General features: G+C 56.8%; 1 protein-coding gene across 1 annotated transcript in view; it reads left to right on the top strand.

Annotated features, from left to right (window-relative positions):
• CPNE2 (copine 2) overlaps positions 1-14,589 on the top strand; it is a gene marked incomplete at its 3' end in the record, with an annotated part of 29,715 nt that extends 15,126 nt beyond the window's left edge. The window contains exons 11-15 of the mRNA XM_080702185.1: positions 768-822; positions 4,381-4,432; positions 5,778-5,911; positions 13,050-13,286; positions 14,482-14,589. Coding sequence (XP_080558311.1) covers positions 768-822; positions 4,381-4,432; positions 5,778-5,911; positions 13,050-13,286; positions 14,482-14,589 — 586 coding nt within the window. The remainder of the gene's footprint in view (positions 1-767; positions 823-4,380; positions 4,433-5,777; positions 5,912-13,049; positions 13,287-14,481) is intronic.
• Positions 14,590-15,755: the final 1,166 nt, after the last annotated feature.

Below are 15,755 nucleotides of genomic sequence, written 5' to 3'. Positions count from 1 at the left end.
CGAGACACTGTTCCCGCCCTCAGGGGGCTCTCACTAGGAGAGGAAGAGAAGGAATCGTGGGAGTTCTGAGAGAGCAGTTCACATTGAGGCAGGAGTTATGAGGACACACAAGAGAGAGAGAGGCATGATGGCATATTAGGGAAGCACACAGAGAGAGGGGGCCATTATGACTGGGCCTTGGAGGATAAGTAGGAGTTTTCTAGGGGGAACAGATTTGGGAGAAATACTCAAGTTGGAGGCACAACAGAATTGAAGCTTATTTGAGAAGATGTTCCATACATAAGTTTAAAAAACTGCAAAGGGCCAGTGGCCAGGGCTGAGAGAGTGGAGTGCGAGGGACAGGTAGAAGACGATGACGCTACGCTCTGGGGCCAGATGGTAAAGGAACCAAATCAGAGTTCTCACTAGAGTAGATTTCCCCAGCCATAAGCAGGGAGTTGAAAGAGTGGAGCCAGGACATTCCCCTTCCATCAGGACCTTGGTCTGTGGCTGCTTGGGGTCTTGGTTTGAGAAGGATCTAGAGGCTACACCCAGGCCCCATGGTAGTTCTTGACTCTAGTGTCTGCAGCAAGTTGAGATACATGGAGCCGTGTGTTTGCCAGATACCTGCGTGCGGGTCTGGGCCCGGGGGGAGGGCGTTCTAGCAGAACTTTTCCTTGGTCTCTGGAGACGTGGGGGGCCTCCTGGGCTCCCCCGGGCAGGGGTGGCGGGGCCGGGGGTTCCTGTCCAGACACCCCACTGGGGTTTTCTTTCCTCTCTCTGTCTAGTGATAAGATGTTCCCGGCTCTGGGATTTGGGGCCCAGTTGCCCCCCGACTGGAAGGTGAGTGAAGCGTGACTTTGTTTCCTCCTGGCTGAGGTGCCGCCGAGCATTGCCTCCTCCATGTGCTCTGGGGAGGTCTTGCAGGGCTGGGGGCCGGGCTGCCCTGCTTCTGCGCCTTCATCCCAGACCACGCTTTCTCCTCAGGCCTCAGGCCTGGCCCCGAGACTCTGACGGGGCAGCACGTTACGGCTTCTGCTCCCCAAGACCTGAATCAAGTAGCGGAGACAGATGGGCAGTCAGATTTAGCAAGTAAAGATACAGGACACCGGGTTTGTTTGGGTTTTATAAAAACAATGGTTTTTTTTAAGGGTAAGTATGTGCTGAATATTTCATGGGATATACTCTATTAATAATTACCCATTGTTTATCTGAAACTCATATTTAACTGGGCCTTCCGTAGTCTATCCAGCAACTCTAACACAGGCAGTGTCCTGGGTGCCAGGACAGGGGGATCCCAGAGGAGACCCTGTCAGCTTGGAGGGGAGTCAGGGAAGGCTTTCTGGAGGAGTCAAGGTCCAAGCCACGAGGGGCCGGGGAAGTAGGAGGGTGCGGAGTGGCCAGGGGTGGTGAGGAGCTGGGAGCACATTCAGGGCAGAGGCGCAGGAGGAACCCAGGTGGGCGCGGGGAGTGATGAGCAGTGGGCCCGCACAGGCTGGGGTCATCGCCAGGTCTGGCCAGGGTGAAGGTGGAGAGCAGGGCCATGGCAGGGCGGCTCGGGCAGTCAGCAGGGCCGGCTGGGTGCCCAACAAGTGGGCGCAGGCCAAAGAGGCCAGCGGATTTCCACTGGGCACCGGTGGGGCAGGGGATGCCCACAGAGATGGGGAGTGGGAGGTGCTAAGGATGGAGGCTCTGGGGAGAGATGGGACAGGAGCTCAGGAAGGAGAAGTGGTGGGTGAGAATGAGGAGCAGCAGCGGTGGGCAAAGGCGCAGGAAGCGGGGCGAGCGGAGGGCCGGGGTGGCGAGGAGACTACCGAGAGGCAGCAGCTGAGCCATGGAAAGTGAGTGTAAGATGTAGCATCCTGCTCAGCAGAGCAACTTGGGAAGCTGAGACTAGAGGATGGTGAGCTGGAGGCCAGCCTGGGCAACTTAGTGACAGCTGTCCCAAAATAAAACGTAAAATGGGAGCTGGGCGTGGTGGTACACACCTGTAATTCCAGCATTTGGGAGGCTGAGACAGGAGGATCGTGGTTTGCGGCCAGCTTCAGCTACTTAGTGAGGCCCTTTGCAACTCAGTGAGACCCTGTTTCAAAATAAAGAATAAAAAATCAGGTGGGGGGTGTAGCTCAGAGGTAGAATGCCCCTGGGTTCCATCCCCAGTACTGTAAAAAAAAGGGGGGGGGCTGGGTGTAGCTCAGTGGTAGGGAGCTCTTGGGTTTAATCCTCAGCACCACATACAAAAAGTAGCTTTTTTTGAGCCCCTAGAATGTCAAGGAGACAGGGCCACTTTCTTTGTTGGCTCCAGTTAGCTCACGGCAAGCCAGCGAGGCGGGCCTTGTCCTTGCCCCCCTTTATCACAGAGGAGGCCGAGGAACTGGCACAATGTGGAGGGTGTGGTCAGTGGTTCTGGCTCCGAGGCTGTCTGTAGGCCAGGTGAGGTCGGGTGGAGGAGGGACCGTCCACCTCCCTGACCGCAGTAACAGCCGTTATGGCCGGAGTCCCAGCGGGGTGGAGAGGGTTGGCACTGAGCGTGGAGACTGCGGGAGGGGAGGAGGCAGCGCACGCAGGTGGGTGCTGGGAAGGGCCAGGAGAGCGTGGTGCGGGCGGCCTGGGCCAGGAGGAGGCAAGGACCTCATGAAGGTCAGGGGAAGGGTGTTTGGTGGCCCCCAGTGAAGAGTCACTGAGGACCGAGTCCATATTTACAGGCACAGGGAGAGAGCATTGTCCCACTCTATAGGTAAAAACTAAGGCCTCAGAGTTTGTCACCTTCCCCGCCTGGGTCCTGGAGTCCTAGTGGGCAGATGGACTCTAGAAATTATTCCCAGAATCTGTTGCCCAGCCTGGGGGGGTTGGGCCAGGTTTCTGTCCCTACATCTGTACCTCTCTGTGCCAGCCAGGGCCCCACCTCTCCTGCCCTGCTGTTTCCAGATGAGCTTCCGTGGCCCATCCTCTCTGGTTTTCAGGGATGCTTTTCACCCAGACTCTCAGGGAGTGGCTGTGGGGCCAGGGCAGGAGAGGTGGCCTTCCTATCCCATACGATGTGAGGCAGGATCCCACAGGACCCGAGCTGGCTGCTGGGCAGGCACAGGGGTGCCCATGGGGGGCAGGGCGGGCGGCACGGCCGGCCCAGCACGAGCCTGTTGCTAGGACACCGGGCAGCTTTCAAAGAAGTCGGCTGAACGAGATGTTTTCCTGAGCAAAAGGCTCCTTGGAAATGTCACAGGGTGGCTCTGGGGAGGTTGGGGCTTGGCCAGGCCTAGTGCTGGGGGTGCCAAGAGAGACACTGAAACGGGCCAGTGGAAAGAAGCTGCTCTGTCCTCCATCCCCTCTACTGGAGCCACCAGGCCCAGCCCTCTTGGCCCCTACCCGCTCTCTCCTTCTCACTCCCTCCTCCCCCCTCCCTTCCCACCTCAGAGCCTTTGCACGGGGCCTTCTCCCAGGCTGTTTCCCTCCACTTCTCTGCCTGGAACTCTGCTCCCCGGGAGCCCTTGGCTGGCTGTGTTCCCATGGGGCTCCTCATGCATGCCGTGGTTTACCTGTGATCCTGGGGGAAGGCACATGCTTGCCTTCTTGCTGTGTCCCAGCACCTGGCATATGAAGGTGTGTGTGGTACTTATTTGTGGACAGAGTGGACTTGAGGCAAAGCCCTGTGGCCTTAGCGAATGCAGGGTTTTCTCTGGACCGTGCAAGGCCACCTTTTTTTTTTTTTTTTTGAAGTACTGGGGGTGGAGCCCAGGGGCTTTTCTACCTGCAGGCTATATTCCTATTTTATTTGGAAACAGGGTCTCACTAAGTTGCTGAGAGCCTCACTAAGTACCTGAGGCTGGCTTTGAACCTGTGCAATCCTCCTGTCTCCGCCTCCCAAGTGCGGGGATTACAAGCATGCGACACCACGCTGGGCTCAAGGCCACCTTCTGATGGCCCGCTTAGGCTGAGGGGGCTGGTGGTGGAGACACAGATTCCCATGTCCCACCCAGCCCCACCATGTGGCTTGCTTCCCCATCGGCTCTGAGCTGCCTCTGCCAGGCCCGGTGGGCAGGAGGCAGGCTCTCTAAGATGGGGGAAGCCTTCAAGGCCAAATGAGTGGCCCTCTAGGTCTGTGCTCATGAGAGTGCCAGCACGATACAGGGCACTCAGAGTCTCGCTTAGCAGGGCAAGCGTGCAGCCTGCCCCCCAAAGAGAGATTGGGGTGATATAGAAGGTCTCGGTTTCCCCATTATGAGGGTGGTGGGTCCTCTGTCCAGCCCTGCTGGGGAGGTGAAAATAGATGTGGGGATCAGGAGTCTAGACACAGGGTGGGGTGGGGGTATAGAGCCAGGTGCCCTCAGTGGGAGCCTGGCATGGGGAGCCTGGCCAGGTATGGGGCAGAAGCTGCCGCTCAGCATGTTACCTGCATTTCAGGTCTCCCACGAGTTTGCCATCAACTTCAACCCCACCAACCCCTTCTGCTCGGGTGAGTGTGAGTCCTGCCCCTTCGGCCCCCGGGGCACCAGGCCTGGCTGTCTCCCTGGGCCCAGAGAGGGGGCAGGGCACGGGTTTCTGTCCCTTTCTTCTATCCCTTCCCCATCACATTTGCTCAGAATGACAGGTAAAAAGAGCTAGAGTTTGGGCTCAGGGACAGTTGCTGCCCTTTCCTGGCTGTGGGGCCTTGGAGAGCTTGCCCACCCCTCTGGGCCTTCACCCCTTCCCTGCTCCAGGGAGGTATGATCCCTATTCAGCTCACTTCTCCAAGGGGTCAGGTGAGGATTACAAGAAGCAGTTGACAGGAAGCCCATGTAAACAGGAGGTGAGGGGCACAGTTAAACCTCTGCCCGCCGCGTGCTTTCTATGCTAGGAGGACTGGGCCTGTGCTCCGGTCTCTAAGAAGAACCTTGGCAGCCAAAGGTGGAGGCTTGCCTCATGGGGCCAGGTTAGCAGGGGCTAGACAGTAGATGCAGTGTCTGTGCTGCCCTGCCCAGGGATTTCTGTGTGTCTCAGGACAGTTCAGAAACTAAGAAAGGAAGAGAAGGACTCAGGAGGGAAGAGGGTGGCCCTGCTGTCATGAGACCTTCCTGCAGCGCTGGTCTCAGACGTAGTGCAGGCCTTTCCTCGGGGTGCCTGGAGCTGGGCCAGATTTGTACTCAGAAGGGAAACCCACCAAGTCACCAACTTGGGGATATCACTGGGTCTTCGCAGCTACTTGTCTCTATTGGCTAGAAATGCGGCCATTTGCTCCTGTTGGGGTGTGTCTTTAGATCTCCAGAGACATTTTTTGCAGGTTCACATGAGTCCACTTTATTCTGGCCAGAGGCCTCCCATGCAGGGGCACAAGGCAGGGGAATATATGTGGGCTCCTAAGAGCAGCTGTTTATAGAGCACCCAGCATGAACAGGGGCTGTGTAAACCCCCTTTTCCTAAGCAGATGCCTTATAGTGTCCACAGTAGACTTCCAGATGGTTTCCCGGGTCACCACAGACTTTGCCAAAGGAGTTGCTGGACACCCTCCTGCCAGTCACCCAAGAGCACAGATTATCAGTCCCATTGGCAGACAAGGGGACTGGCTCAGAAACATTAAACAACTTTCCCAGGCCCCATAGTCGAGTAGTGGCAAAAGCAAGATTGAAGCTCAGGCCCATCTGACTCCATATTCAGCACCCTTGGCTTATACCCCCAGCCCTGCCCTGGGTGCTGCCAGTCCCATGGGGCCCACACTGGCTGCGGGAGAGTTTTCAGGTGAGCATGAAACAGATGCTTTGTCTACAGTGAGATGAGAACAGGAATGGGGCAGCGAATTGACCTGGCTTCTTTTTCTGAGGCAGGTGTGGACGGCATCGCACAGGCATACTCAGCCTGCCTGCCCCACATCCGCTTCTACGGGCCCACCAATTTCTCCCCCATCGTCAACCATGTGGCTCGGTTCGCGGCCCAAGCCACACAGCAGCAGACAGCCACGGTGAGTAGGCAGCTTTGGGCCTTGCATACCAGGAGTGGGCTGGTGGTGGCTGGGCACCTGCCTAACCTGAGGGTTTATGCCAGGCTGGAGTTTGTGCTCTCGACACCTGGCACCCTCGTGGGGCTGGTGAGCCCAATATCCACCTTCCCTGGGCTCTGAGTCTTAGAAGAGAAGGTACCTCTGTCCTGGCCACCATTCACCTGGATTGGGAGGGGCTTGGACCCGGCCAGCCTGGCTGGCCCTGGTTTCCTGGAGCCCACACTCAAGAAAGCAATTTTATTGGTGCTTAGGAAGAAGGAGGGCTGTGAACAAGGGGAGATGATGTCTCCCCACGGGGAGGGAACTTGTTACTCCTAGGACAGATGGAAACTAGGAGGCGGTGGTGGTTCCTGAGGTCCTAAAGCTGACCTGTGTGACCACATAGGTACAAGTAGAACAGCTCTGCCTCCCTGAGGGCTGCAGAACTCTACAGCCCGGCCTGAGCTCAGGAATAAGGCTAGAGCCCCCATGGCCTGGTGTGAGGCTGCCAGGCTATAGTGTGGCATTTGGAATATATTACAAATGCCCCTAGGCACCTCAATCCCTGGCCCACTCCCTGCCTCATCCTCAGGCCCCTGCTCCAGTTCTAGACTGACCCCCAAGCCTAGAGACTCCAGGAGACCCTTCTGGCAGGCCTGATACCCAGTGTTGAGGTCACCCAGGGTGATGCGGGGTTACCTCCCCACCACTCCCCATGGCCTGCCCTGACTTCTCCCTGCAGCAGGAATAGAGGTGACTTCTCCCCCTGCCCAGGGCAGTGCCTCTGATGTCCCTTCTGCTTTCTTCTCACCATGAGGATCTGACCATGGCTCACTACAAATAGGACTTTCCAGCCCCTGTCCTGAGCCCTGCTCCTCAGGCTCAAGCCTTGGCTGGGGCACAGGCATGCAGCCCTGTGGCTGTGGATCCTGTTCTGGGGCCAGGAAGACTTGAACTCCTTCTCTCCTTGCCCCAGCCCCATCCAAGCAACAACTGAACCCTCTGCTTCACAGCTTCTGTCTCCATTGACAGGGAGGGGTCGCTGAAGTCCATTCTCAAATGTTCTCCTCACTCCAAGACATTAGCCCACATTGCCCCATTGCCACGGCCCCTGCTACCTCTCACTGGACGCTGCAGCTCCCCTCAGGCTCTTGCCCCTCAAGTCCTCCACTGTCTCCGTAGAGGGTGAACTCCTCTGCGCCCTGCCCAGACCCCTTACAGCTGACGATCCTCCGTGAGGCTCTCCCGTCCTCTCTGGCTGCCCTGTCATCCTGCCCTTCCTTCTCCATGTTCCTAAAACACACTTGGCTGAGCCCCTGCCTGGAGGTCCTTCCCACTGTTCACATGGCCTGCCCCAGCCCATGGCTGGGTGACCAAGCAGCCTTCCTTGACTACCCATCTGTCCCCTTGACCTCTGCCTTCTCTCTCCGCTCCTGTCTTGACTCCAGCGGTGGCTCGCAGTGTCTTCTTGTCACGCACTCTGCGCTCACCTCTCTTCAGTGTGTCTTGTGTTGGACTCGGCCACGTGTGGGCCGAGGCTCTGTGTTTAGCCTCAGATGCACATCATGCTTCTGAAAGGGCGGGTTTCCTTTGGTCCCTGCTGTGGCTGTACTGAGCTTGGGAGGCATGCACAAGACTTGGTTAGAGTCTCCTCACAAAGGGATGGGAGCCAGGACCCTTGAAGAATGGGACCCCTGGGATGCCCAGAGGAGGGAGGCACCTGGCCACTAGAGAAGCAGAGGCTGACTTCCAGAGAGGTATCAGCAAAGATAAGCAGAGGATGGTCATGAGAGAGGAGGATGCTTTGGGTGGCTTTGGGGAAAGGCAAGGCCTTTTCTGATTAACCTGGAGGCAGGGGAGGGTCTGGGGGACAGCCCTGGAGTGAGGGGTCCTACCCCTCCTCATCTTGTGCCTACAGCACATCACAGCTAACCAGTTTCCTCAGTTGTCATAGGAGTAGTACGAGGGCCTGCCTTGAAGAGGTGGTGTCAGGATTAAATAACAGCACCCAGAACCCCAAAAGAGGAAGGAACAGGCCAGCACAGAGTTCAGGGGAAAGCATCCCAGGGAAGGCACAGGCACAAAGTACTGAGCTGGGGGCAGGCAGAAAGGAAGGCAAAGGGCACCCTCCCCGGCACTGTGGTCCTCCTGAGTGCGGCATCTGAGAGCTGAGTGACCGCTAGGGTAGGTGAGGATGGGCAGTCTGAATAGGCAGTACCTCAAGGAGGCCTGGGAGGGACATTTGTTTGGTTCTGGGGGTCCTGGGGCAGAACCGGCTGGAAGGGCAGAGTGAGAGGCAGCCCTCGGCTTGCATGCCCCCCATTAGGATGCCAGCCCATGTCCCGCCCAGCCTGTTAGCCTGCTGAAAGGCTCTCAAAGGGATGGAAAAACACAGGCAGGGAGCAGGAATGATGCCAGCGTCACGTGGGCCACTGTCACTGCTGCTCCTGCCAAGCCAGGGCAGGACCAGGCAAAGGATGGGGTCCTGGGGAGAGATGGGCCTATGTCTGCTAAAGCCTGGTCTGGAGGGCGCCCGGGCCCCAGGGAAGGCCAGAGGGGTGTTTTTGTATTCTGCAGAACAACTGTTTAGAATGCCCTGGAGGGAAGAAAAGAGTTTGGGCTTTCCTCTGACTGAAGGACTCAGGGTCCAAGCACAGGGCACCTGGTCCCGATCCTCAGCACGTCGCAGCCCCTTTTTGTCTTTCTCAGTGCTCCCAGCCTCCTCCTGGCTCCTTTCCCTTAGTGAATTCTGTCACCTGCCTGCACTGTGTAACCTCGGGCCATCTCTAGGCATCTTTAGGCTGCAGGAGTGGGGCTGGGGGTTTCTGCCTGCCACTCCCACTCAGAGGCCCAGGAGCGGATATAGCCTTCCCCGCCTCCTGCCTTACTGTTTCCCCAGCTCAGAGCCACCAAAAAGTGTGTGGGGGTAGTGACGCTGCCTGGATGCTCGGCCTCAAGCTCAGAGGCCCATGGACCTGGTTCACATCCCATCTTCCCCTCTGCCTGTCTGTGTGACTGGGACAGGCAGCTTAAAATCTCTGAGCCTGCTGGGCGTGGTGGCACACTCTTGTAATCCCCATGCTTGGGAGGCGGAGACAGGAGGATCACATAGGTTCAAAGCCAGCCGTGCTGGCTTAAGAGACCCTGTTTCCAAATAAAAATATAAAATAGGTCTGGGAGTGTAGCCTGGAGGTAGAAGGGCTTCCAGGAACCCCAGTCACACACACACACACACACACACACACACACACACACAAATCTCTGGGCCTCAGTTACCTGACCTGTACAGCAGTATCTGCCTTCTAGAAGCATTGTGAGGATTCAACTGGATGGGACTATAAACTGCTTGGCCCAGTGCCAGGGGCACAAACACCTGCCTGGTGGCTAAATCTTTTGGGGACACCTCTCGGGCTGGCTTTGAGGGATACCAAGCACAGTTCAGCCTGTGGCAAAAGGAAGTGATTTGTGGATTGGCTGATGCTTTTGTTTAGCTGATTTTGGTTTGGGGGGAATCTTTGGTGCAATTTCACCCTCCCTGCCCCCAGACATATGTGCACACATGCCCACCCACGTACAGGAAATGGAGAGCAGGTGGCGGAAGCTTCTCTCCAGGCAGGCCCGCGCTCCCATTCATTCACTCTGTGTGTTTACAAAGTGTGTTTCTGCACAGCATGATGTGATGAGCCTGCAGGCACATGGGGACCAGGCTGGGGTGCTCACAGTGGCCCAGGGTGGCTACACCTATGGTGATGGGAATATAGGACCACCTGACCCCCACAGAGGGCTGACACTTGGGGGATGCTGGAGAGCTAGCTTGCTAGGGGACATGTGTGCATGGAGTATCCCAAGTGGAGGGAACCATGGGTGCAGAGGCCTGGGACTTGGTGTGTGGACGTCACTGAAGGAGGGCATGTGGTGGAAGAGGGCTGCATGGGCAAGGTGAGGTTGAAAAGGTAGGCCAGCTGCCATGGAGCCTTGGGAGACATGGAGAAATCTGCATTTTCTCCTGAGGGCAGTGGGGAGCCACTGGAGGGTATTAATCAGGTTTGGGCAGGCTAGAGGGGACTCCTATCAAGATTCGTTGTCCTTCCCTTTGTTTTGACCCAAAAGACCTGTGTCTTGCTGTTCACAGCCCATGGCTGTCTGGTGACCTAGGCATCCAGGGTCCCAGTACTGGGGGCAGCCAAGAAGTAGCCTGCACCCTGGGAATTTCCTCCACTCCCTTCCGAGGGCCCTGGGAAGCCAGCTTCTCAGAAATAAGCTGGCCGGTGAGCTCAGGCTTCCCCAGACTCTGCCTGGAACTGGTGTGGTCAAGTCAGTTTCTTATAAATCAAATCACACGCTAAGTGCATTAGGGGAAGCAGCTATTTACAGCCCTAAAAACCTGAAGAGCCCCTGGGAAAAGGCAAGAACTACTCCATCCTCCGAGTATGCTGGGAGTTTGGGTTTGAGGATTTGGCCTGACAGCAACTGGCTGTTTCTGGGGCCCGAACAAGGCGCCAGGTCTGAGGCACAGAGAGTATGTGCAGGGTTGCCCAGAGAGGCACCAAGGCAGGCGCAGGAGAGGGGTGCATGTAAAGGAGCCCTCCCCAGGGTCCAGGCTACCCTGGGAGCAGTTAGGGCTGCTTAGAGCCAGGGTTCACATCTCTTGGGACGGAGGGTTCAATGTTCAGATGGGTCTTGGAGATACATGTGGAAAGGGGGTACCAGACAGAAGGAACCAACCAGGTAACTAACCAGGTAAGGCATGGAGGTGTAACGCTGGGGTGGTAGGCTGGCCCAGCAGAGTCTGAGAGCCCCTTCCTATCAATCCTGCCAGATTCCACCCAGGAGTCATTCTCCCCATCAGCAGCCCCCTCCCACCTCCCCTTGGATCTGTCTTTGGGGCGGGGCTGTGGCCCCTGGGCTGTAACGAATCTTCAGGGCTCCAGGCCCTGCCCCAGGCTGCTCCCCTGGCTGTTCAGCCCCTTGGACACTGGTGTGCTGGGTAGGAAGGAAGCATCTCTCTGACAGGCTTAAAGTGATAGGCCGCTGATGCTCAGCTGGCAGAAGAGCCCCATTGTGGAAGGAGCCCCAACCTCAGACTCAGTCAGCCTTGGGATATGCCAGTTCCTAGTTATGGGGCCTCAGCAAGTCACTCAACCTCCCTGAGCAGGACTCATCTCTAAAACAGACTCAGTGTGAGGATGACAGGGAGTGTCTGTTGACAGTCACCGTTTTCAGGGACTCCTCACCCTGCCTGTCGGTGCCCATGGTCCTGAGGGAACCTGGGCCCTGTCTGTACTCACCTCCCCCAGGATGCAGGGCTGAGAGGGAGACCCTGGCCTCCCTTACACATGTGCCAGATTGAAATGGGGGAGCCAAGAGGGCCTCCTGGGGGTGGATACTGCACAGCTGAGCTGGAAGCAGCTTGGAGACAGTCCTCCAGTGACCGGTGGGCCTGGCTAGACCAAAATCAAGCATTCTTTCCTCACTGCCCGGCCTCTTGCCCTCCCTCCTGCCAGCCCAGTACCCCAGAAATACTGCCCTGCACTATTTCTGGGGGATTGAAGTGGGGTTTAAAGACCACCTAAGGAAAGAGACTCTGGAACAGTGGTGGGCTTGGGCAGACAGGGTCTGGATGGCCTTAAGGGCCCCAAAGGCAGGGATGAGGGGCTGGCAGCCGCAGCCCTCCACTGCAAGGATTCAGACTGCCATCTCCATGGCAACAGGTATCCCCAGCCAAGGGATCGGTCTCTTAAAGGCACAGTGCTGGAGCTTGGGTGCTGCTGCGAGGATGGGGGCCCATGTCTCCATCCCTTCTCTCCACAGTTTGTACTTGGGGGACAAACAGGGAAGCAAGACACCCTTATAGCCTCTGTAGGTGCCTTAGGGAATAGCTCTGCAGGAAGGGAAGGTGGCCAAATGCTGGTCTGGGGTCATTTCTGCCCTCTTTAGCTCCATGACTTCGACGAGTCTGTGCCTGTTTTCTCTTATGGCAATCAAAAGGGTCAGACCAGAAATCAGAGCCCCAACAGAGAATATTAGGACCATCCTGTATTTATGGGGAAATGGTTTCTGCAGAAAAGGCAAAGGGGACCAAGGACAGAGCTGGGTTGACAGTGAGGTGCAGGCAACATGGACTCCCTGGCCCACTTGAGGGCTCGGCCATGGGCCTTCAGTCACCCCCCAACCGTCCCAGATAGTGCTTTATTCTCAGATCACCTACGTTAATTATTCAATAGTTTTTTATTGAAATAATCTGTACAGAAACACTATATCTCACTGTATGTGAAAGATCAGTATCACTGGCCGTAAATAGAAGGGAACAGTCAAAGCAAATCAAACCAGGCACATAGTGGGATGCGAGCGGAGCTGGAGAGGCTGCCTGGATGCTCTGCTGCTGCCTTCTCGCCCTGTGGATGAGGAAGGAGGGCTGGGGAGGCATTGATGACACCAGCACCCAACTGAGGCTGCCCCCCCCCCCGAACAGTTCATAGACAGGAAAGACTCCTGCCCGGCCAGCTCTTCCCACCCTGACTCCATGATGTTCCATGTCATGTCTGGGACGTGACCCAGATCCATTTGTTTACCAGCGGAGTCCCACCCTTCCACCAGTGCTGGCCCAAATGACCCAGGCTTAGCCCCTGCAAAGTGTCTCAGGCCATGCTGAATAAAGAATGAATAGGGTCCAGGTATTCCTGCCAGGGTGGAGCAGAGGAGGCGAGGCCAGTTCTAAAGTCAGCCAGCCAAAATAAGTTTTTCCGGCACAAGCTTGTGAGCCTGGCAGGAATGTAGCTGGCAGGCATCGCCACGTGCCAGGCGTGGTATTTTTTTTTTTTTTTTTTTGAGCAGCAACTCCCAGCTTGTGCATGAAGAAACTAAGGCACAGCAAGTTGATTTGGCTGCCCAGACGTGTAGTGAGCGGCAGAGCCAGCCTTGCCCCGGGCTCTCAGACACCAGAAGAGGAACTAGCAGGGGTGGGGTGGCAGGAGGAGGGCAGCCTCAGCTTGGGGGACTTCGGAGGTGCCAGGATCTGGCTGTGTGGTTAGGAAGCCCAGGATCGGGAGGGCTTCGGGGGCTGGCGAGGGCAGGGGGCGGGGCCTGGGCCCTGCTGAGGGCCGCCGCTCCCCTCCTGCAGCAGTACTTCATCCTCCTCATCATCACGGACGGCGTCATCAGCGACATGGAGGAGACGCGGCATGCCGTGGTGCAGGCTTCCAAGCTGCCCATGTCCATCATCATCGTGGGCGTGGGCAACGCTGACTTTGCTGCCATGGAGTTCCTGGATGGGGACAGCCGCAGGCTGCGCTCCCACACCGGCGAGGAGGCAGCCCGCGACATCGTGCAGTTCGTACCCTTTCGGGAGTTCCGCCATGTGAGTGTGGGCCCCGGCAGGAAGGGAGGCCATGGCTCCCAGTGACCGCAGAACACTGTCAAGGATGCAGGTGTTGAGGCCGGCTGGCCCAACTCTAGGTTCTTCTGCCCTCGGCGCCCTTGACTTCTGAGGGTCTGCTCTACCGGGTGAGCACTGGTGTTGGAGTGGTACCAGATCCAGACTGGGGCTCCCAGCAGGGTTTCCCCTCTAGCTGGTTGTCCTCGTGGGGTAAAGCATTAGAGGCAGAAGGAGGGATGAGGGCAAAGACCCAGAGAAAGTGAGGCTTTTCTGCCAGCCATACCTCAGCCAGCCCCTTGGGTTGCACATGACAAGTTGGAAAATAAGGGGCCCTTCTCAAGTTGGTCTCCTCTCCCAAATCCTCTGCAGGGAGACTGGTGGCAGGCCTCACTCTTAGAGACAGAAGTAACTGCAGTGATCGAGGTCTGCCCCAAAGAAGGCTGGGTCAGCAACGTCCATTAGGAGTCCCAGAGGGGAGCAGAGTCCCCCAGATGCCACCCTGCACAGCCAGCCTGGGCCCCACCCATGACCAGAGGCTCACTGTGTGATCGATCTTGGGGGATCCCTGACCTCTGAGCCCCAATTCCCTCCACTGAGAGGCCTCTCTGGGTGCCATGGCTCAGGTCCTGGGAGCCGGCCTTAGCCTGGCCCGAGGTCCTTACTTCTCGGCCCAGTGTCGTCTGGGTTTGCCTGAGATGAGCCTCCTTCCTCTGGAGCATTAGCTTCCTGAGGATAAATGATGGGCCTCTGTCGCCTGCTCACGCATGGGACAGTCCCTGCGTACCTCCAGGTACCTTGCCAATGGCTGACTGCTGAGGAGCGAGCAGGACAGTCCCGGCCCGCTTATACCAGCCAAGGAGGTGCTCAGGCAACGCTTGCCAGATGAGTAGGCTGTGCAGCTTCTCTCTTACCTCTAAAAGCCTCCCACGGGCAAATTTATCCTAAAATGTTATTCCAGGCATCTCCAGCGCTCCAGGTAAGAGGTTACACTTACCACGGAAGGCGCTTCAAATGGTGGGATTCGGGCTGGGCGGAGGTGAGGTGCACTGGTTTTAGACTGTCCTGGGCCTCGGCCCTAGCTTTGTTTTCTGTGGACACCTGCCATCATAGCAGTTAACCCTAACTCCTTTTCACTGATCTTTATTCTTTCTTTCCTATCCCACCCTTGACCCCGCAGGCAGCAAAAGAGACTCTGGCCAAAGCTGTGCTGGCGGAGCTGCCCCAGCAAGTCGTGCAGTATTTCAAGCATAAAAACCTGCCCCCCACCAACTCGGAGCCCGCCTGAGCCCAGGGCCCAGCAGCAGCATGCCAGCTGAGCCCCCGCCCTCCCCCCGGGAACGTGCACGCTCACCCTGCTTCCTTGTGGGTGGACATTTTTTACCAATCCACATTTTTATTTTTTACAACCGGACCTCCACCCCCGACTTCCCCAGCCCAGCTGGGCTTCCTTTGTGGGAGTCAATTGACAATGCTTCGAGGCCAAACTGGCTCCCCCCTTAAGTATTGAATGTACTTTGTATAATTTTAGTGGAATTATTGTTATTAAAAGAATAAAATTTTTACAATCATAACTGGCTTTTTTCAAGTAACTAGCTGCAGAAAGGTCCATGTCCCAGAGGCATACCTTGTGGCATAGCCTGCACCCTATTCTTGCTGTTTTTTTCTACTGTGACTGTGTTCTACTTGTTACGCTCAGGGTAATAAAGGAGTTTGAGACATCCCTGTATTGGTTAGCTCCTTCCTCGGCCGGGGCCTCAGGGGCCACCTGATCTAGAAAAGGATCGCAACATCCATGGCCAGCAAGCCTGTGATGGTGTGGTCCCTGTGTCAGGACATATGTCCCCTCAGCTGTGCTAATCCCTGTGAAACTGGAACCACATACGGCACTGTACATTCGCCGATACTGTGCGAACGTAACACACAGGCCCTTGCCAGGGTCTCTGGGATAGCATCTGACACACCCTTCCCTTTCTGCTTCCTTCTCCTGACCCACATTCCTCTGCTCCTCCCGGCTTCCAACTGGACAGCAGTCGCCACCACGCCTCTCTTCTGCTGGGTCTCCCGGGTGTTGTGGTTTGCAGTGTCAAAGCCTCTTTGGCCTCAGGAACCAGATAGGACAGCCTCCGTCCCTGCTGTTTTTACTGTAGTCCCCCTCTGGGCACAGGCTCATCTTCATGAATCAGCCAAAGGACCATCCTCTGGGCACCAGGCCTCCTCCCAGTCCCCTTTCTCTCTTCTATATGTTCCTCCATCCACCGCCCCTGGTGTTCTAGTCAGCCCCTTTGACACAGGCTGACATCTTACCAGTAATAGCTAACATTTCTATTGAGAACTGTCCCCCAACTCCTTGTAAAGTGCTTTCCAGGCACCTTCTTGAGTACTTCCAGTAGCCCCCATGACCACATCAGAGATGCGGAAATGTGCATCAGGCCTCTAGCGACAGAGCCAGGG

Source organism: Muscardinus avellanarius (assembly GCF_963383645.1).
Source record: "Muscardinus avellanarius genome assembly, chromosome: 10".
Classification (NCBI taxonomy): domain Eukaryota; kingdom Metazoa; phylum Chordata; class Mammalia; order Rodentia; family Gliridae; genus Muscardinus; species Muscardinus avellanarius.
This window is presented reverse-complemented; position numbering and strand designations above follow the sequence as displayed.